The 20,815-nt window shown below is 38.9% G+C and overlaps 1 protein-coding gene and 1 long non-coding RNA gene across 3 annotated transcripts; both read right to left on the reverse strand.

Moving 5' to 3' along the window:
* Positions 1 to 527: 527 nt before the first annotated feature.
* On the reverse strand, positions 528 to 20,411 carry ca5a (carbonic anhydrase Va). Of its 2 annotated transcripts, none has more exons than XM_040035414.1 (7): positions 19,962 to 20,411; positions 15,301 to 15,498; positions 14,266 to 14,384; positions 10,569 to 10,664; positions 10,340 to 10,402; positions 8,602 to 8,760; positions 528 to 4,409 (listed from the first exon to the last, which is right to left on the reverse strand). In XM_040035414.1, the coding sequence occupies exons 1-7, from the start codon at positions 20,101 to 20,103 to the stop codon at positions 4,239 to 4,241; spliced, it is 948 nt and encodes a 315-aa protein (XP_039891348.1). In that variant the 5' UTR covers positions 20,104 to 20,411; the 3' UTR covers positions 528 to 4,238. The 2 variants fall into 2 exon arrangements, with proteins under 2 accessions (XP_039891348.1, XP_039891355.1); XM_040035421.1 differs by lacking the exon at positions 19,962 to 20,411 and adding an exon at positions 15,662 to 18,039.
* Positions 4,657 to 8,595, reverse strand: LOC120735774. Its single transcript, XR_005696350.1, has 2 exons — positions 8,421 to 8,595; positions 4,657 to 6,620 (listed from the first exon to the last, which is right to left on the reverse strand). It is a non-coding gene; the product is annotated as an uncharacterized LOC120735774 (long non-coding RNA).
* Positions 20,412 to 20,815: the final 404 nt, after the last annotated feature.

The raw sequence follows: 20,815 nt of genomic DNA on the forward strand, positions 1-20,815 counted from the left end.
AGTGTTACATATTGGACCAATAAAATCGAAACTGGACCCCAAACTTCATACCTGTCAGATATTAAAGCCATTAAAAATTAGAACCAGCACTACAAAGATTGTGTGGATGAGCTGCATCAGAGATGGGGTCTAGCAGACAGTTTCCTGCTACTGCTACTTGTCAACTAAAGTAACCGTGCTCCTAATTCTAAGCCTCAAAAAATTAAAGAGGTTTATTTTAAAAAAAAAAAACCTTTTCAGTTTTTTGGGGTTTTTTGGATCATGCTGTAAACATGCCCGTTTCAGTGCTGAAGTTAGACATTTTGTAGGAAGCGACTCATTTATGGAGTCAGTCTCAAGTGGGCATTTGAGGGATTGCACTTTTTGAACAATTCAGCTGAATTTCGTTTATACTGAGAGATTGCTGCTTGTGAACCTCCTGTGACTTTGACGGGCTGTTTAGTATGCAGCTGACTTAAGAAAAACAAATAAAATCATAAAATAAGATAAAAATAATAATAATAATATTACAAAGATAGCACAGGAAGCATTTTTACATCACATGATACTTTATTATTTTACATCATTTATTAACATCAGTCTAACTACAATCATGTTTCCATCGATGTTAGGTGGTTTTCAATATCGCCACCTGAGGATCAGGAGGGTCTTCCAACATGCACTGCTGGATGGCCTAGCAGGGCCCTGCAGGGCAGGAATGTGGGCTACACACTCAACAAATAAACAGCTAAAATATGCACTGCATACAGTGTACACATCATACACCTGCTAAAACATCACAGTGAGCCACAGAAGACTAGGAAAGATGAAGTAAAGATGCAAAATATTTTTTAAGTACAGTAGGACCTGTAGTATCTCCATGATTAGAAAAGCAGGCAATGATATGGATTAAAGAGGAAGACTTTATATTCTATTAGATTTAATTGATGCAAAAATATATATAATATTTAGCAGTCAATCAAGAAAAGCACCAAAAACAGATTTCTAGCGCCTCATACTTTGATAGATCAATCCATTTAAATAATCAGTCTGCACTGACTGAGTGTGTGCATTGTAATATGTTAATATTAACAGCACTGCAATTTTTTTTAAAAAGGCATAAGAAAGTAACAACATGAGTAAAAAGCCATGAAAAACCAAGGCAGATGATGGTGCACAATTCAAATATATCAATAAAATACAGCTGTACACGATGAAGGCAGCACTGGGTCCCTTGTCTCCCGTGTTAGTACAATACACTGAACAAAGAAGAAGAAAAAACCCCAAGCACACCACCTTATCAAATTCCACTTCAACTTCACGCTAAAATCTTTTCTGCCTTCTGTGGGCCCCTCACTGTTTATCCAGCCAGTCTGCAGCCGTCACAACAATTAACATCACCCAGTGCACATCGCATCTTTTCAATACATGTCCACTGAAGTCCAGTCGCTGTGCAGCTTCGTGCTCTGCTTCGACTGGGGGGCCAACGGATGACCCGCGGGGGAGATGGAGCAGGGCGTTAAAGCCTCACGTGAGCCTCGGTGACAGGAGGAGGGCAAGTTTGGATAGTTGCATTGTTACAGAGGGATCATTAAGACAACCATGACCTCTCACCCCACTTCAGTGCAACTGTATGCCATTGGAGAAAACCTTTGCACACAGATGACGTTAGAAGTGGCCAGATATGGTGCGATGTTCCAGTTTGCATGGCAGTGTTTGCAGTCCTGAAATAAGACCAATCTCAGAGCCAGACAGGTCTCTGCATGCATGTCTCCTTCTATCGTTCCATCAGTACCCTCCTCCTCTCTCAACTTTACCTCAAACTTCCTTTTAGCTTTCTGACGTTGCTGCACAGTCCAATTTCGAGCACTGCGGCTGCTGGACATGAGCCAAAGCATGACAACTGCTAAACCTTTCTAGATGATGTAACAATGCATTAAAATCGTTCCCGATTTCAAAACCTTTGTGTCTCTGCACTGGATCTGCATATAATTTTAATTTATTCTAGTTTACATCTTTAAAGGGAAACTACAATGTTTTTTTTCTTTATATTCTGTCATATAATTAAGCTAAAATGATGAATCCTCATATTCTGTTTTAAATGGTGCACTGTGAGACAAAAAACAGGCTTATCGCTGCTCTAAATGGCAGATATTTTTGCCTGTACAATGTCACAGGTGACAAAGCACTCTGGCACACAGCTCTCTGTGAGTGCAGAATCCCCACCCACCTGTTTATGAACAGCAGCCAATCAGAAGAAAGAAATTCATCCTGAACCATGAATTAACCAAAGCTACTCAAGTGTAGACCAAGAATAAAAATATGTTGATGGAAACAAGCATAATAGGTCCCCTCTGGATAGGTTACAGGTGAAACTCAAATAGTGGAATCCTTGTATATAAAAATAAAAACATGCTGCAACATTAGAGGTAATTTATCCTCCTGTGACCTATCCAAGTACATCCTGCAAAAGGTCTTTAGCTTTAAAACATCAATAGTAATAATAATAATAATAATGATGTGGATTCTACATGACATTTTATGCTAAATATAACTGTAACTTTAAACCCCTTCCAATCCAAAAACAGCAGACTGATTTGTTCTATCACATTAGTGCGATTAATCTTCTGTTAAAACACAACAACTGCACCACAGAGACTATTAAAGACAGCAGCTTCCTCCCAATCACAACTCGATTCATTCAAATTACCAGACAGGTGTACTATGAAGCAAGTTCAACATAGTCAGGCTTTCTTTGTGTTGGCTGGCTCAACAAAGCCTCAAACTGTGGTTAACCCAGACTGCTTTATTCAGAGGTCAATAAAACCAACAGTGATGTTGCCAATAAGTCATAAGCTCAATGCTGAAGAAAACTGTTAATTCTGGGATTTTATATGCAAATACATCTTTAGGTTACCATGACAGCTGCAACTTTAAAGCTTTACACCTGTCCATGCAGGTCTGATGCCGTCCCATAGTGTAATGAAGAGAGATCAGTGGAAATCAGTTTAGTTTTTGGCCAAGCTAAAATGAGCTGAACTGATAACTGACTCTGCTGCAAACCAGGTTACGAGTTCACCATAAGTACGTATAGAGAGCAAACAGAGCTTCCTTTGTAACACTGAAAACTGACTCTTCACTTCTTAGTACACCTGTCTGGGAAGTAAGGGGTGAGCATCACAGTAAATAGGAGCTGAGCCTCCGACATTTCTGAGAGTGACCACCAACCACTGTACCCGAGCTATAGCTTGGGGGAACAGATACTTTCCATCCTGAGAGGGGTGAGAGTGAAGCTGCCAAAAGCAGTGAGCCACACAGAGAACATTTAAAGGCACTGTGGTTATAGTGTCTAATGGAGATCACTGTAAGCCAGAGTAAAGGAAGAGAACTGGGTGCACCAGTGTGACACAGGTACATGCACTCTGGGTCAATCAGGATGCGTGTATGTGCTATAGTAACCAGGCATGATTGTGCGTATTACACAGGTTCTATGTAATAGAACCAAAGCTTAGAGTCAGCTTTCAGACTCTTTAAATTATAGGATGTCCGAATAAAACAAAGATGTATAAAGTATAATATATAAGTATCTCTTTATATCAGGCTACGACACTAAAGGTTTAAAGTGTGTAGATGGAAAAAACAAAACAGTAAATCCTACAACTTTAAGAATGAAAAAAGTGACATTGTGGTACAAGTGGTAAAACACTGATGATTTTAGATATGTTGAGTATTTTACTGGGGAGGCACATTCCCCCTGACGGTTTGGTAAAATCTCCAGGGCATTGTGTTGTAAACTTACAGTAGCTCCTGCCTCCTTATAAGGATAAAAACATCACAGCGAGGAGATCAGAGCACTCTCTGCTGTAGCTGTGACCATGAAGTTTGTACCTGCAGCTCGGTGTGACTCCCTACACACAGCTGTAGCTACAAACTTTACATACAGTAACTGAAAAGACTGTAAATATAGAATAAATACCATTCTTATCAATATTATTTTTCCCCACAGCAAGCATCCCTTATTGGCTTTTGGTCTGCAACAGTCAAACCAAATTGTAAAAGAAAATAAAAACCGCAACCAATCAGAAACAGTTTGCTTACATCCCCCCTACATTGTGCTACACTCTAAAAACCTGCTTCCAGCATCAGATGTTGATGAGCAACAACATGTTCTGACAGCATGAAGAAAGGAAAACAACAGAAGTGTGGACAGTGGTCACTGTGTGAGTTACTCTAAGAGAAGACGAAAGGGTCTAGCAGCATCAGTGGTTGTGCTTGTCGCCTTCAGTGGATGGCGCCTCCTTCAGGAAGGGACTGAAGGAGGAGCGGACGGCACGGCCCCGGAGAGGCTGCTGCACACGGAAGTTGTTCACCATGCTCTTCTGCATATCCTCCTCGGCTGAGGTGAAAAGAAGGCTCCGGAAGACAGCCAACTATAGGGCAAGAGAGTCAGCGGTAGACAGCAGAGATTTGTATCAAACTTCTTCAAAAGATAATATCTTTAGTTTCTGGGCAATTTCAACGAACTGGGAATCCTGAAGCTGAAATGTTGCTGTGCTGGTTTTTATGGGTGCAGATGCAAATAAACACACCTTCACATAAACCTCAACTGTCATCGGAAACCACTACTGAAAGTTACCTTGAAAGAACAGTTGTTCCCAAAACACAACAGCACATAAATTATCAATAATCCATTTTAATAGCAGAAGTCTGTATGCCAACTTCAACAATATAAAGGAATATCTAAATGAGTTGACAAATCCATTTGGAATTATTGCCATTTCTGAAACATGGATCAATGCGGAGAAAGGAATGGACTTTGGACTGGAGGGATATGAAGTGAATTTTGTAAATAGAAGGAACAAGAGTGGAGGGGGAGTAGCTGTGTATGTGGATAAAAACCTAAACTACAAGGTGGTAGAAAGTATGACAACTGTAATTGATAATTTACTAGAATGTATAACAATTGAAATTTATAAGGAAAAAGAGAAAAATGTAATAATTAGCTGTATATATAGAACACCTGGCTCTAGTATTCAAGTATTTAATGACTTCATAGAGGAAATATTCTCTAAAACAAACCAAAAAGTTATGTTTATCTGTGGTGATTTTAATATTGACCTGTTGAATCCGAAAAAGCATAAAATGACCGACGAATTCCTAAACACTATGTACAGTTTGAGTTTACATCCTAAAATAACCAGGCCTAGCAGAAGTACACCACATTGTGCCACCTTACTTGACAATATTTTCACTAACAATATGGAAAACAACATTGTGAGCGGAATATTAATTAATGACATCAGTGATCACCTACCAGTTTTTGCAGTTTATGACACTAATTATAAGAAAAATCAGCATGAAGAACAACTGAGATACAGACGTGTAAGGACAGAAGAAACTATGAATGCACTTAAGAACGATCTATTAAATCAGGACTGGGACAATGTGTACAAAGAAGCTGATATTGATATTGCATATGGCATATTTTTAAGAATATTCATGGAGTTGTACGATAAAAACTGTCCAACAATAAAATACAACAGAAAGCATAAATATTCAGATAGACCATGGATCACTAAGGGTTTACAAAATGCATGTAAAAAGAAAAATACACTCTATAGGGAATTCCTAAAACAAAGAACAATAGATGCTGAAAATAAATATAAAAAATACAAAAATAAGTTGACCAATATTATACGTGTATGTAGAAAGGAGTATTATATATTTTTTTTTTAATATTATTATAGTATTATAGTATTATAGTAAAATATTGAACAACAATAAACATAATATGAAGGGAATATGGGACGTTTTAAACGGTATCATTAAAAATAATTCTGGACAACAAAGTTATCCTCAATACTTTATCGACAATGGCAATATTATGGAAAACACTGCTGATAAGGTCAACAGCTTTAATCATTATTTTGTAAATATTGGACCAAAACTGGCAGAACAAATTCCTGAGTCACTGCCATCAGTAGACTGTAGTGAAAACCGGATTGATAGGAACCCTAACTCCATGTTCCTCACATCAGTGGAGGAAAAATAATTAATTGACATTGTACACATGTGTAAATATAAAACATCTACTGATTGTAATGATATTGACATGAAAATCGTCAAGAAGGTCATTGAAGGAATTGTAGGACCTCTAACATATATTTGCAACTTATCATTTCAGACGGGAAAAGTGCCAAACAAAATGAAAATAGCTAAAGTTGTGCCGCTGTATAAAACCGGGGATAGACGCCACTTCACAAATTACAGGCCTGTTTCTTTACTACCACAATTCTCCAAAATCCTAGAAAACCTGTTTAATAAACGATTAGACAAATTCTTAGATAAATATAAATTACTCTCTGACAGTCAATATGGATTCAGATCAAAAAGATCAACATCTCTGGCATTAATCGAATCAATTGAGGAGATTACGAATGCTATAGATCAGAAACAGTATGCAGCTGGAGTATTTCTGGATCTCAAGAAAGCATTCGACACAATCAATCATGACATATTAATTAATAAACTGGAACGGTACGGGATCAGGGGGGTTGTACTGCAATGGGTGAAAAATTATTTAAGTGACAGGAAACAATTTGTGAAGCTGGGTGTCCATTCCTCATCATGCTTGGACATTGCTTGTGGTGTTCCACAAGGCTCTGTACTGGGTCCAAAATTATTTATTATTTATATAAATGATATTTGTAAGGCATCTGATATATTAAAATTAGTATTATTTGCAGATGACACAAATATTTTTTGTTCTGGGGGGAACCTAAAGGAGCTGCTGGATACAATTACTTCAGAAATGTGCAAAATTAAAAAAAATGGTTTAACAGGAACAAACTATCGCTAAATCTAAGTAAAACTAAAATTATCTTATTTGGGAATTCCCTTAGAAATGCACAAGTGCAGATTCATTTAGATGGTGTGGAAATTGAAAGAGTACTTGAACATGAGTTTCTTGGTGTGGTTATAGATGATAAATTAAACTGGAAGTCTCATATAAATCATATACATAACAAAATTTCAAAAAGTGTCTCAATCTTGAGTAAAGTAAAACACATTCTGGACCACAAATCACTCCACATTCTCTATTGTTCCCTGATTGCACCGTATTTGAATTACTGTGCAGAGGTTTGGGGCAATACTTACAAATGTTCGCTATCATCAATCTTTATATTACAAAAAAGGGCCATAAGGATAATCCATAAAACTGGTTACAGAGATCATACAAATCCACTATTCTTAAAATCAAAAATTCTAAAATTCACAGATCTGGTTCATTTTCTCACTGCACAAATTATATATAAAGCAATAAATAACCTGCTTCCTGACAATATTCTAAAAATGTTTTCTAAAAGGGAACGGGGATACAATTTGAGGGGGGAATTAAATTTAAAACATCCTCGTATCCGTACAACATTAAAAAGTTTTTGCATCTCTGTGTGTGGAGTGAAGCTGTGGAACAGACTAAGTAAAGATATGAAGCAATGTCCAAGCATGGCGCAGTTTAAAAAGCGGTTTAAGGATATGGTTTTTACAGGGTACAGGGAAAAGGTAGAGATTTACTAGATAGTGGAAAAGGGGTGGGATTAAATAAGCTTATGCTTCTTCCTGCTCCTTTTTGAACATGAACGTTATTTGGAGTTGTGGTTGCTCGTTTTCCTTTTGTTTTGCTTTGTTCATTTGTCTCTTTTAATTCTATTTTGTTGTACTTTTTCAACATGTTCAAAATAAAGATTCAATCAATCAATCAATCAATCATATCCAGAGGTTGGTGTGCAACTCAACTTAAAGTTGCACCAGTGATTCGTGCCCACCATGGGGCAGCAATAACTCTCATACAGCCATTTTCCACTAGTACCTGCTCGGGTCAGCTTGACTTATCTTAGTTTTTAGGGTTTCCCATTAGGTGGTATGTACTTTTTTAGTACCTGCTCAGCTGGGATTCCAATCGATCTGAGGTGATCTGAAAATGTGACATCAAGAGACTGCATGCCACCAATTGGCTAGTCAGTGGCATCATGAATCATTAGAGCATCTCACTCACAAAAATCAAAAACCTGGCGACGAGGGAAACAGCTACACAAAAAAGCACTACTTTGGCAGCAGGTATGCCATTGCCTCAACGTCCTCCAATGTTGTGGTGTTAGTGTTGCATACAAATGACAGGACGTTTTGCCACAAGGTTGTTATAACAACCTCAGACTCTATTGTAATGCCAAACATCCCAAACTGAGCCATGTTGAGCTGGCTGAGTAGGTACTAGTGGAAAAGGGTTAATAGTAGTCATGGATAGCACGTTAGCAACCAGTTCTACACATTTGGAACAGTGCTTATCCTCAATTCTGATCCCCACCCACTCAAACATGTGTTAATACAGTGTTCATTTACATCTCTGCCCTTATTTGTCTGTATTTGGTCTTAGGATGGACCACATCCTAAGATGTTAAACCTTTTAACATCTTAGGATTTTAACAGAGGAAGGTTTAACAGAGGAGGAAGGATTGAAAAAAAGAAAACAGACACCACCAATCACACTGCACATGAAACGTCAACCCACTGTTAACATTCTTTACTTTTTTGTGTTGTGATTCTTAAAAACATCGTTCTTACCTGCTCATGGCTGACTTCTATGTGCTGTTTCATAATCATCCAGGTAACAGACTCTGTCAGAGGAGGCGTGGTCAGAGAGCCGTGGTACGTCCAGTAGTCATCTGTGTTGGTGGGTAACAGACAGCCAGGGTCGAACCGGTTAAACTCTACTACACTGTCCTGCAGAAGACCAAAGAAACAAATATTCAGTTAAAGCTTGTGGACTCTACTGGAGTAACTTTGCATGATTCACACTTCAAACTGATCCTTAGTTCTGCCTGAAACAAGCTGTTTTAGCTCCTCTCCCTGTGAGTCAACATTTTTCTGGGTACATCTCAGGTTCACAGCTTCCACTCACAGCCGTGTTGATATTAGCATCCGCAAGTGTAACAGTACAAGTATATTACAGAAAATACACAACAGCAGACTGGATGCACTCTGTGGAAAATTGTAAAATATTTAAAATCATTAAACGTTGACTATAATATAAATATGTTTTTCTGTACTCCAGCTTCTTTTCACAGTCAGATAAGTGATGATTCTAAATTGGTCAAACATGGGAATGTGTGTGTGAATGGTTGTCCGTCTCTCTGTCTTAACTCTGTGACAGACTGATATCTCCCTGTCTCTAGCCCTGTGACAGCTGGGATCAGTCCACTGACAGACTGATAAGTCAAAATATCTAACAAGTGCCTCCATTTATTTTAACACTGCAACCATCAAGCTATCCATATCCACTTTAAAATTTGTTTGATATGTGTTACACAACATCTGTCGCACACTTCTTATTATATTGTTGAACAAACATTCATATCAGACCTTAGTAGTGATAAACTGTGAATTAGTAGTGATAAAAAACAAGGGGAAAATACAATCTCCAGCGAGTCACCTTCAAAAACTACAAGCAACAGTGTAAAGGAAATATAATCATATCTCAGGACAGGTCTATAATGACAGATCAACATGTTAAAATCAAGGGAAAAACTATATCACACCACCACCACCATTAGCAGCTTGGACTGTTAACACCACGCATTGTGGACCACGGATTTGTCTCATTATCACCAAATTCTCACTTGACAATCTGATGTGGGAGCAGAAATCATGATCTGTCAGGACAGTCTGTCCTCCTTTCAAGATGAAAACTGTCTAGGTGTGGTAAATGTGTGCCCAATATAGTCTTGGTTCCTGTTCTAAGTTAACAGAGTACAGAGTGCTGATGCAACCGCCCGCTTTTGCACGCCATCCTCTACAGCTTTCCAACCACAGAACTGTAGCTTATTGAGTGTTTGTAATTTTCTGCTACACTCTCTGAACTAGACTGTTGTTCGTGGAAAAAAAGCAGACCAGAAAAAGCATCTCACCAATAATCAATCCAAGGTTAAAAGCACTAAGCTCTTGTGTTTCCTCCCCGTTGTTTCTTGCCTGCATTCTTTTCATATAGCGAGCTGCTTACATCTGCTACATTTATTAATGCACAGCTAGTGTAATTTACCTCATCTTCAGGTCCTTAGATGCAGTGAATACACAGCTACTGATTCAGTTTGACTTCAGTTCTTTTGACTACTTGGTGAAAAAAAAAAAAATGAAATTCTCTGTGTGAAAGAAAGCCTGAACCACTAGAGGGCACCACCTCCCTATAAACTGACAGGTACAGAATTGTTGGTCTGTGATGCTCTTTGTCAAAGGTAAATACACTTTCTCATTAAAGCAGAGAAAAAACACAACAGGTATACACACATATGTGTGTGTGACTAACCTTGTGTCTGATTGCAGGCAGAGCGTCCACCAGTTTCTGCAGCCCCTCGTGTCTCTTTCCCACCTATGCAAAGATTAGACCTTAATCTGGATTATCGTCACTCACAAATCAGCTGGACGGCTGTTACCATTCTCTCACATAACCACACTGCTGAACGCAAATCAAAAGTAACCTAAAACATATGATTTTGGTCATTGTTTAAGGACTTGAAAGACAGTGTGTGATGTACCTTCAGAAAAACTCCAATAACCGCCAGCCCGTTATCCTCCATCACTGCCTCCTCAAACAGACTGTACTTGTCAGAGTTCCAGTGGACCAAGTGGAGCTAAAGCGGCACACAAAGCAAAGACATCATGAGTTCGTCTGTATGTGACCCAAACTGTAACAGCTATAATCTTTGTTTTCCTGTTAAATCCTTCCTGCCTTCTTATATTTTTATTTGACCTAGTGTAAAAATTACAGCTTTATTAATTGTATTAAAATATGACACAGAGATCCCATGAAGCTGTGACTCATAACTGCAACTTGATGCTCTGCGCATGTGCACACACACACACACACACACACACACACACACACACACACACACACACACACACACACACACACAGTCACTGGAGCTTCTTACATAAGTGTGCGTGAATGTAATGGAACAACATGAAAATAGATGTTCTATACACATGACAAATGTACGAGTCTGTAAACTCAGCTGATGACAGACAAACACACACTTCATGTTTGAGTCCGAATTTGGCGATATAAAAAGAATTAGAGAAACACAGCTGGATGAAAGAACCACAGCTGTATGCCTTAAACAATGTAACCAGTTTTGCACAACGCTTAAACATTTGAAGAACAAACTATTCAAACAGGGTACATATAAAAGGACCGCAAACTAAGGCAATATTTGCGCTGTTTCAACAGCACACTGTTGTTTTTTCCATTACTCCTCTCTGTTAACCCTAAGAACTAAAAACTGACTTATACTAAAAGATATTACATGTAAGATAGTAAGCATAAAATACCTGCATGACTAATCTCAGTTTTAGCTATGGGCAGTTGGAATTGTTACAAATATGTTTTTTTAAATACTTTTCCGTTAAATCTACGTTCTAGTTACATCGTAACCACAAAACCCTCTGAAAACCTGCAATGTGGCCTACCCTAACCCAACACGCACCTCCCCTGGAAATATAACGACACATCCTGCAGCTATCGTGATGGGCCTGTGCAGTATTGCCAATGTCTCTGATGCATTTGCAGATACGTTTTTCACAGTTTTTCAATCAAAAAAGAAAAAAAAATCATAATAATTATCACCTCAATGTAAGGACAAACAAATGTCAGGTAGTTGTGGGAACTATTAATGTCAGGAAACATATGAAGCGGAAAAACCTGTGGGACAAATATGTTCATCACCAAAAGTTAAAAAATAAAATAAACTGAGCACAACAAAGAATGAGGACCCAGGAGGGGAATAAAGTCCCAGGTTTAAATTTGTTTCCCCCATAAGTAGCACCACATAACAAAGAAACATGAGCACAAGATAACTGACAACATTTAAAAGTAGATTACGTCGTAGGCATGAATCTTCCAAAGTTTTATTGCAGAAGTTTAAATGAGCTGTTCCACTGTCCACCTTTTAACAAGTGTCAGAGGTACAGACCCACAGAGCTCAGGCAAAGAGGACCACCGTGACGCTCAGGTGTGCAGACAACTGCTAACTCAGAGCATGACAACAGAGAAAAAAAATTAAATTTAGACCCAAGAAAAACCTGCAAGAGTTTAGTTGAAAATCGTTATTTTACTCGGGAAAAAATGTCAGAGACTTCATCTCAGTCGCATCTTTTCTTATTGGCCACATGCCACTGCGAGGAGGCTTGTTACTCTGTTTGTGTGTGTGTGTGTGTGTGTGTGTGTGTGTGTGTGTGTGTGTGTGTGTGTGTGTGTGTGTGTGTGTGTGTGTGTGTGCGTGTTGTATTAGCTATTAAACATGTGGGATGAGCTTTAGTTATAACATTCTTGTGTACTACACTCAGAGGAATGCACTGAATAAGCAGCCTAACAACCTGAAAATAAACTGTACCTCTAATGAGCAACTCCACTTGTCTCTGAAAGGATAGATTTACATTTAAACTGAGTGATTGCATTTTGTTTAAAGGAACATGAATTTTACAGGTTGGTGTCAATGCAAGAGCCTTAGGAGCATCCATTGTAGTTATAAAAAGTATTTTGCCGCTTACAAATAAACCTGGTCAGCTTTTTTTTTTTCAGATTCTGTGAGAAATCTACATCATAACTTACGACTCCCCCATACCGTCAGAGATGGAGGCTTTGGAACCAAGGACTGATAACAGGCAGGATAGTCCTTCTCCTCTTTAGAAACAAATTTTCCAAAAAGAATTTCATAGTTTGATTTGTCTGATCAAACAACAGTTTTCCTCTTTGCCTCAGTCCATTTTAAATTAGACTTGTCCCAAACAAGACAAGCATTTCCAGATCATGCTCATATATGGATTCTTCTTTGCATGATAGAACTTTAACCTGTGGATAACAAGGAATCTGAAAATTGTACATTTCCTCAGTTCAAACACATGATATATTGTTCTATCTTGAATAAAGTAGGGGTTTATAAGATTTTAAAATCCCTCTATTCTATTTTTAGTTACATTTTAAACAGCGTCCCAACCTTTTTGGAGTTGGGGTTGTAATATTACTAGAGTTGAGTTGAGGCAAGCATCAATACAATAGTGGGTTCAGTGAGGGGTTATGTAAAGATCCAGTGATGCAGAAAGTAATTGCAAATGACTGACAGCGAATTACCCTCCCCCTCCCCTCTCTCTCAATTACCTGCTTCTTAAGTAATACCTATGTGAGTTTCCATTCAGCGGCTTGTTAAACAATAGCATACAGTGTGCAGTGCTTCTGCACTTAGCATGCTACATTAATCCAGCAGCTGCAAGGTCAGGGCTTTTTAAGCGTCAACAGAGTGTGTGCATAGGGGAACACTGCTGTTACAGGTATGAACACGCTCATATACTTGGTGGTGTTTTGATCTCAGGTGATGCTAATTTTGTGGCTTTTGTTAAAAAAATAAAATAAAATCTTGTAAATCCAAAATCTGTAAAAGAAACACAAAAACAAAACAAAACAAAACAAAGAAAAACAAAAACAAAACAATCTTATTAAAAAGCATCTAACATCTGAATTTACTGCACTGATGCTGAAGTCCATTCAGTCAGTCACTAATAGATGTGCAACACACTTTTAATAAGAGAGAACTAAAACAGTGCCTTTCAGGCTGAAGTTTTAATGGTAACGAAGTGGAATAATCTCCACTGGCTCAGTCTCTTCCCCGATGTCAACCAGATGGAGCTGAACATCACTAAAAGCAGAAAGACCCACAAACAACCACTAAAAGCAGCCACAGTGAAGGTTAGCAAAACACCACTAAGGAGGAAAGCCAGTCTTTGGTGACGTCCATGAAAAATAAGCACTTCTGTTATTGTTGTGCGAGTTTATCCTATTAAAATTAAAACCCAGAAAATAAGGAACTGTGCATAAAATAGCTGCATTTTGACATATTATTATTATTGCATATAAATATTATTGTTCAACTGCTTAAATTAAAACCTTAGAGTTTCCAGGTGAGCCTGTCTTAGTTGTGTAACTGCAACTTGTATATGGTCAGCATAAATTACAAATCCCACAACACATAATCTTGTGCATACTTTCCAAGTAATATATAAATGTTACGAGCTCTTACATTGACCAGCGACATAATCAAACAACATTAGTGGAAATTAGTGCACATCAGAAGGGGACTTGGATAAATTCATGGTAAAAATGATGGCTGTGAACATTTACGTGACCCCATGTTTTCCATGTGTTTGTATTGGTGTGTGGAGGTGGCAGCACTGCTGTACCTCAGCGGGGAACAGCTTCTTGTCCACGGTGTGCTCTGAGCCCCAGGCGTTGGTCTCACCCCAGTGGAAGTGGAACTGGCAAAGCCTAAATTTGTCTTCCATGGGGCCCCCTTGTAGCGCTGCAACCATAAAGTTCAAGGACATGAAAAATCAGTGCATCAAACACGGATTCGTCCAGAGGAAATAGCTTATGTTTCAAGGAATTTTTAATTACTTGTTTCCTCCTTCAAAGGGTGGAAATGATCAGACAAAGACTGACTGTTCAGAAACAGGTTGTTCAGGGAGTAATACTGACATCAAACATCCAGGAAACATTAAAGTGAGAACGAGGCTATGAAAGAATAATGTTTTATTGTCCTCACAGTATCTGTACACTGATAAGGCCTCTCCTTCTCCAAATACAGCAGCATAAAGGTTTCTGTTGTCAAAAAAATAAAGGCTAAAGTTCTTCACAAAGTGAAGTTTATAAACCTGTTATTGTTCTCGCAGACTAAGCTTTAAAGCTTTTAATACAAAGACTGGCAGCATGTGACACCCTATAAAGTGTATTGTTGTAATTTCACCAAAACATGATTTATATTTAGAATCTTAATGGGTAGTAAAGTTAGTGTTTTGGCGCACCCCAGTAATTATACCAAAATGACACTTTAAGGACAGGGTACGTTGCACTTTTAAGGGTCAGCACAAACATACAAGTCACATGACAGCCCACATGGCACCTTTAAGAGCAGTATTGCTTACTGGATTTTCCTACATACAGAGTGCTCTTTAAGGGGGAGTGCAGGAAAAGATAATCCCCTTGTGTAGACCAAAGCATACATTCCTACAGCTGAGATTTCCCTTAAATTCTTCCCGATTTAAATGGAAGCTACAGACCTGCTGCCATCTGAGCAGGCAACAAAGAGGAACTTACATGGTACAAACTGTAATCTTACTTTCTAGGTTTCTAGGGAGTAATTACCTGAAGAAATTAATGTGTACTTTTTGGAGTATTTTAACTAAATATATACATGCAGATTACAAAAGAGTACTTACTGGACTTGTCTGTAGTGTCATCGTACTCGACCAGAAACGAGTAACCGTTGTTCCAGATTTGTTGGCAAGTATGCGGGTCGTATTTGGTAACCAGAGGCTTCAGCTTTGAATCAAAGATGCTCTTGCGTACGACAATATCAATTGGAGACTGACGATCCCCTCCTGGTACCACGAGGGGTCCCTGCCACATGGGATGCACTGAAGGAGATGAGATGAGAAGGAGGAAGAGGAAAATGTAAAAAAACAAAACACAAGTTAGTGATATTGAAGATTATCGTTTTCCAGTCAGAGTTAAAAATTCTTGACAAAGGGAACAGCAGAAAAAAATTACCCAAAAAAACCCTTAAACCTTTAAACCTACTTTTCATGTTGCACTCCGCTGCTTCCTGCATTTTTGTAAAATCCATTATTTAAAAATAAATATTAAAAATGCTTCATAAAAAAGAAGATTCAAATGGTGACAGTATTAGAAAGACAGGTACAATCCTTCTTCCCCGAGCTCTTAAAAGGAACTGACTGAAAAGTCAGCAAGTAAGCAATCTCACTTCCTTTTAGTCCGCTTACTTTTTTTTCCCTAAAGGAAATTACTAAATAAGAGAGAAGTGGGCCGGCTGTACAGAAAGTGACACGCGGAATGTCTTGGCACGCCCTCAGCTCGCCTCCACAGCAGGAGAACCTGACCAGGACCTCTGGCCAGTCAAACTGCACGCTCAGTCCAACATCTGTCAACAGACCTGACTTCTAATTACTCAAAGCTCTGCTTATTTTCTCTGCCTCCCTATTTAGGTGTTGTGCCTCTGCTATTGAAATACATCCAAAACTATTTTAAAAAATCTTTTCCTTAGAAAAAGAAAAGCACACACACAGTTTAAAAAACTATTTCACTCATTTATCTGAACCCAGATCAACAAGAAAAAGAACATGCGCAGTTCATAGGGCACAAAGGCAGTTCAGTCCTTTATTTTCCTTATCATTCATTCTCTCCGGAGCCTAAGGTTTCCACTGAGCCAAGCTCAACAGGTCCGACTGGGACATGACCTTCATCTTCATCGGATTTCAGCGGCTCCTCCTAGGAGAGTTGGCTGCCTGTCTCAGTTATTGCATGAACAATAACTGCTTCCAAAGCCATGCATGCTCTTACACTGCAATTATCAACTGTGGAGTTTATATGGCCTTGAATCCTTAAAAGGGACTCACTTCAGGAGCATATCACAAATCATTTATCCTAATTTAAATCAGGGTGGAGGTACCAAGCAATTGCTCGAGTTTTCCTGGCACAGGACAAGATGTTTATATCTTGCCTTGCAGACATCAGCGAATCTGCCAAGCTCGCATTTCATTTCCCGTAGATGCATCATAATAAAAGCTTCACAAATGCAGAAGAAAAAAAAAGTCATACCATCCAATGTGCAAGACTGGTAACTGTGATATGATAGTGTCGCTCCACATCCTGGACACAGGGACCTGAATCTTTTCAAAGACTTTCACAACAGTCTTGAGTAACCAGCCTAATAACATGTTCTGAGCCAATTAGTGTATTGCACCTCACTGGGGGACCATCACAGCTGAGCTCCAGTCACTCCTGCTAACAAACAGAAGAGTGTGCTTGGAGGCATTCTTCTTAATTAGCAAACAATCTCTGATATAAGCGAGCTCGTGAAAATAATAATCTGAATGTTTTTAACAGGTTCTGGCAAATTAAACTTACAAATAAGGAATTAGAAAAGAATTAGAAACGAATGATCTGAGTAATATATGACATAAATGTCAAATAAAATGGACTCCTCGCCGACTAAATGATTACTATGTATAATGGTTCTGAAAGAGGGAATGGTTTCAGCAAAAACAGTAAGAAAATACTGTTTTCTCTGTATACTCCAAAGACCTCAGTAACTCCAAACCTCTTCAGGGAAAAACTTTGTGCCCTGAGCTGAGGCTTACAGGTAGAATCTCTTTATGTTCAGGCTTGAGGTCTGGACTGAGTAAACCATCTGAACCCACTGAGGTGAAAATTTTACCTGACAGGCACTACTGAGGGAACAGAGTGCACCATTGTTCTGAAGCTGGCAAGATATCAGTATGCCTCCCTGCTACTTTTGTTAAGAGTGTACGAAGAGCGAATGTGTCTTTACACAGATATCAAACTGAAGACCAAGCAACTAGCAAAAAAGAAGAAAAAAAAAAATCCCACTGACCAGTTCAAAACAACCCAAAGTCTTTTGGTAATGCTTTGTACAGACACAGACGGACACAACAAGCTGGTAAAAGTTAAATATAAACTCTAGTTTATTACAATGGTTGAACATAAAAGCTTTGCTGGAATGGACAGTTTTTCTACTCCCAAACAGCCAATTACTCATTTAAGTCTGACCAACAACATTATTTTTCTTCCAATAAGGAAGCTGAGATTTATTTTTATTTTAGGAACAAAAAACTCCATTTCAAGAGATTCGGCAGATAACCACAGCTTTCCACAAAAAAAAAAATCCACACAAAAAATTGTGTAAAACAAACAATAAGTAAGAGTGTAGCACACCTGGCACATTTTTTAATATACATCCTTGAGCTTCAGCTGGACGTCAGTCAAAATTATAGTAAAAACTTTCCCTTTTAATAGGTTTTTCCCTTTGACTATTTTTAAAGCTACTAGTAGAACTTGTTATCACTTTTTATTACTTCACCAGCTTGTTTTTATTTTGCCTTTTTACCAAGTGGAACATCATGGCCTTGCCATATTGGTCCATTTGATTGACCTTTATCATTATCATTATCATTATTATTATTATTATTATTATGTATTTATTTTATTTTCAGTTGTTACAGATGGGACAGACATGACTGAAGAGAATGAAGGAAGGAAGGAAGGAAGGAAGGAAGGAAGGAAGGAAGGAAGGAAGGAAGGAAAAAAGACAGAGGGGAAGAGGGACAGTGAGAAAGGGCACTTAAAAAAGCCTGTTGAGAGAAGAAAAAACAGAAGAGAAAACAAGCAAAAAGGAGAGCAACATAATAAACACAACACCATCGCAATAATCTAGCTAACAGTAAATAACAGCAGCCAACTGCGCCAAAGTGGACAGAAACCTAGGTCCAGGGGCCAGAGGCCTGAGGGCCCCCCACCCCCCTGAACTGGCCCAACCAAGCCACGGGCACCAACCCCTGTCATCTATCTTAATTGCCCCTTGGGGATAAATAAAGTTTTTTTGACTTGACTTGACAAGCAGCCACTGGGAGTGAGCCGGTACAGGGTAACCTGAGCGCCCGGCCCTGGATACCAAGAACCACCAATGCACCGACATCTGAGGCCATCAGCCACCGGCAGGGAGTGTGGTGAGGGGAGATAGGCCTCCATACATTGGAGGGCCTCAGAATGGCCCAGCTTTAAAGTAGGTATGTCTATTAATCCGAAATTATTCATATTCCTGTCAGATTTTGATAGATGTTTTTAAATACATTTTTGAGATGTCAAATTTAATTTTGCAGTTAAATAATGAAAAGTGGCATACAGATATGAGAAGTACAGTCATGTGAATTTGATAGATTTAATACTTTTAAGTATTTTGACAAATTTAAAAATAAATCATGTTCATGTCCATAATGATTCATAGCCTCTCTTAGTAAATGCCCAGAAAACCTTTTATTTGTGACTATAGCACAGGTCACCTACTAACTATAAAAAGTAAGACAGCAGAAATAAATAACAAACAGGAGAAATATATACAAAACAGAAAATAGAGTGGAGACTGCGAGTCAGGCCAACATCAGAAATTCCAATAAACACTTCTAAATATTGTAGAAAGCCTACCCAGAAGAGTTTAAGCTGCTATAGCTTCCAAAGGTGGGCTGACATCATATTAAACCTTGTGAATTAATAATGAGATGTCATTCAAGTTTATATGCATGTTAAGGCAATCGAGCAATTACTTTTGCCAATATACTGCATTTTTCAATGTTGACTCTTGTACTTGGCTGGAGACAGCAAACAAGGCAATACTGACATTACAAGGGCGTGTTAGTGAAATTATTAAAACTGCTCAGACAAGCCTGAGTGGTTCAGAAAGTCTGTGGTCTCATGAAAATAAAAGGTGGTGACTCATTAGTTGTGTAACATTGGAATATTGCATGTCACACATCTGCCAGGAGCTCAAGTACATACTGTAATGTAACACGTGACATTTTATTTTTATTTTATGTGCTCTCAATAGGGATATGCACAGTGGAAACGGCAATTAAGGCGAAATTTCTTTAGTATGACATGAAGTGCATACAAGTAGAATGTATATAGGTCAAAGGGTGTCAAAGGGCCCCGGTGTGGGGCACACCGATCAGCAGTTATCAATAGGTGTTTGGAAAACCTGGAGTCTGAACACTGCCGAGTCACCAGAGAGGCGACTGATCGAAATCCAGGGATGATCAAAGTCCAGCTCCAGGTTTGCACAGCTCCCCGCGCTGCTGTGGCATGAAAACAAAAGTGACCAACAAACGGTGCTGTGTGTCAGCCGCAATGAATGAAACAAGCCGACCACTGCCGAGCTGAGACACACACACACACACAGTGAGGGCTGCAGAGATCATCTGTGTCACAATGAGCAGCTGACCGCCGGCTGTCAGGCAGGATGCCCAGCTAACATTACCACACATGTCTTATAAATAAAAGTACTCACTCTGAGACAGCACATATTTGCTTGAGCACGCAGTCAGGTTACATCCTCTGACAGGCGTTATCCGGTGACTTCTGGCTTGTCTGGCGAGCTGTCGGTGAATCTGTGAAGCCAGAGGTCTAACCAGAGCCGAGAAAGTCATCATTTTACCCGAGTTACCTGCTTCCCTGCAAACGGTTAGAGTCGAGTAGTTAGCTTTTACACTCTCCTAAAGTTAGCTAGCCTGCCGAAAACAATATATCGGCTGGCTTCCCTCCTCCTCCTCCCGTGCCCTCCTCCCGTTTTTCTGAAGTCGGAGAAAAAAACACACATTCAAATTGTGACCGCAGAAAGCAAACAACACTCTACTAGGCTTTACAGTGAAGCAATAGCACCAGAACAACACGGTTAAACACACTTGTTCTCGGCGCACACCTTCGATAACCGACAACAGGGTTGTCGTTTGCGCCAGAGAGGTCGGCTGGGGAGGGGGTGTAGAGCGGACCAATCAGCGACGTCCTTTGATGGGCGTTAACGTGCACGATGACGTCGAGAGGAAGTACAGCCCCCTTTGAGTAAATAACATTACGTGAGGAAATTTTTCTGGGATAAAATTACTTATATCTTTGAACATCCGTTTGAAAATGTATTGTTTTGGTTTCTTAAGATTCTGGAAAAGTGTAATTTTTTTCAGCCTCCGACGTTTTAAAGTTTTATATCCACAAAACAATTCAATATAATTCACTTTCTTTCTTACTGCTATTATCGTTTCAGTACGAAAAACCTTCATCGGGTAGTTGTTTGATGAAGTTTTAGATTATAATATTTATATATTAATTTAAATGTAAAACTATACTAAAGTACACATCAAGTTTATA

The sequence above is a fragment of the Simochromis diagramma genome, unplaced genomic scaffold (genome assembly GCF_900408965.1).
Source record: "Simochromis diagramma unplaced genomic scaffold, fSimDia1.1 OVJJ01000333.1, whole genome shotgun sequence".
Taxonomy (NCBI): Eukaryota; Metazoa; Chordata; class Actinopteri; order Cichliformes; family Cichlidae; genus Simochromis; species Simochromis diagramma.

Excerpts from the sequence above, each read along its gene's own strand:
- ca5a (XM_040035414.1), bottom strand. The coding sequence starts at position 20,103 with ATGATGACTTTCTCGGCTCTGGTTAGACCTCTGGCTTCACAGATTCAC. Across the intron at positions 14,385-15,300 it reads TGACACTACAGACAAGTCCA|CGCTACAAGGGGGCCCCATG; the intron begins GTAAGTACTCTT and ends TTATGGTTGCAG. Across the intron at positions 10,665-14,265 it reads AGAAGCTGTTCCCCGCTGAG|CTCCACTTGGTCCACTGGAA; the intron begins GTACAGCAGTGC and ends GTGCCGCTTTAG.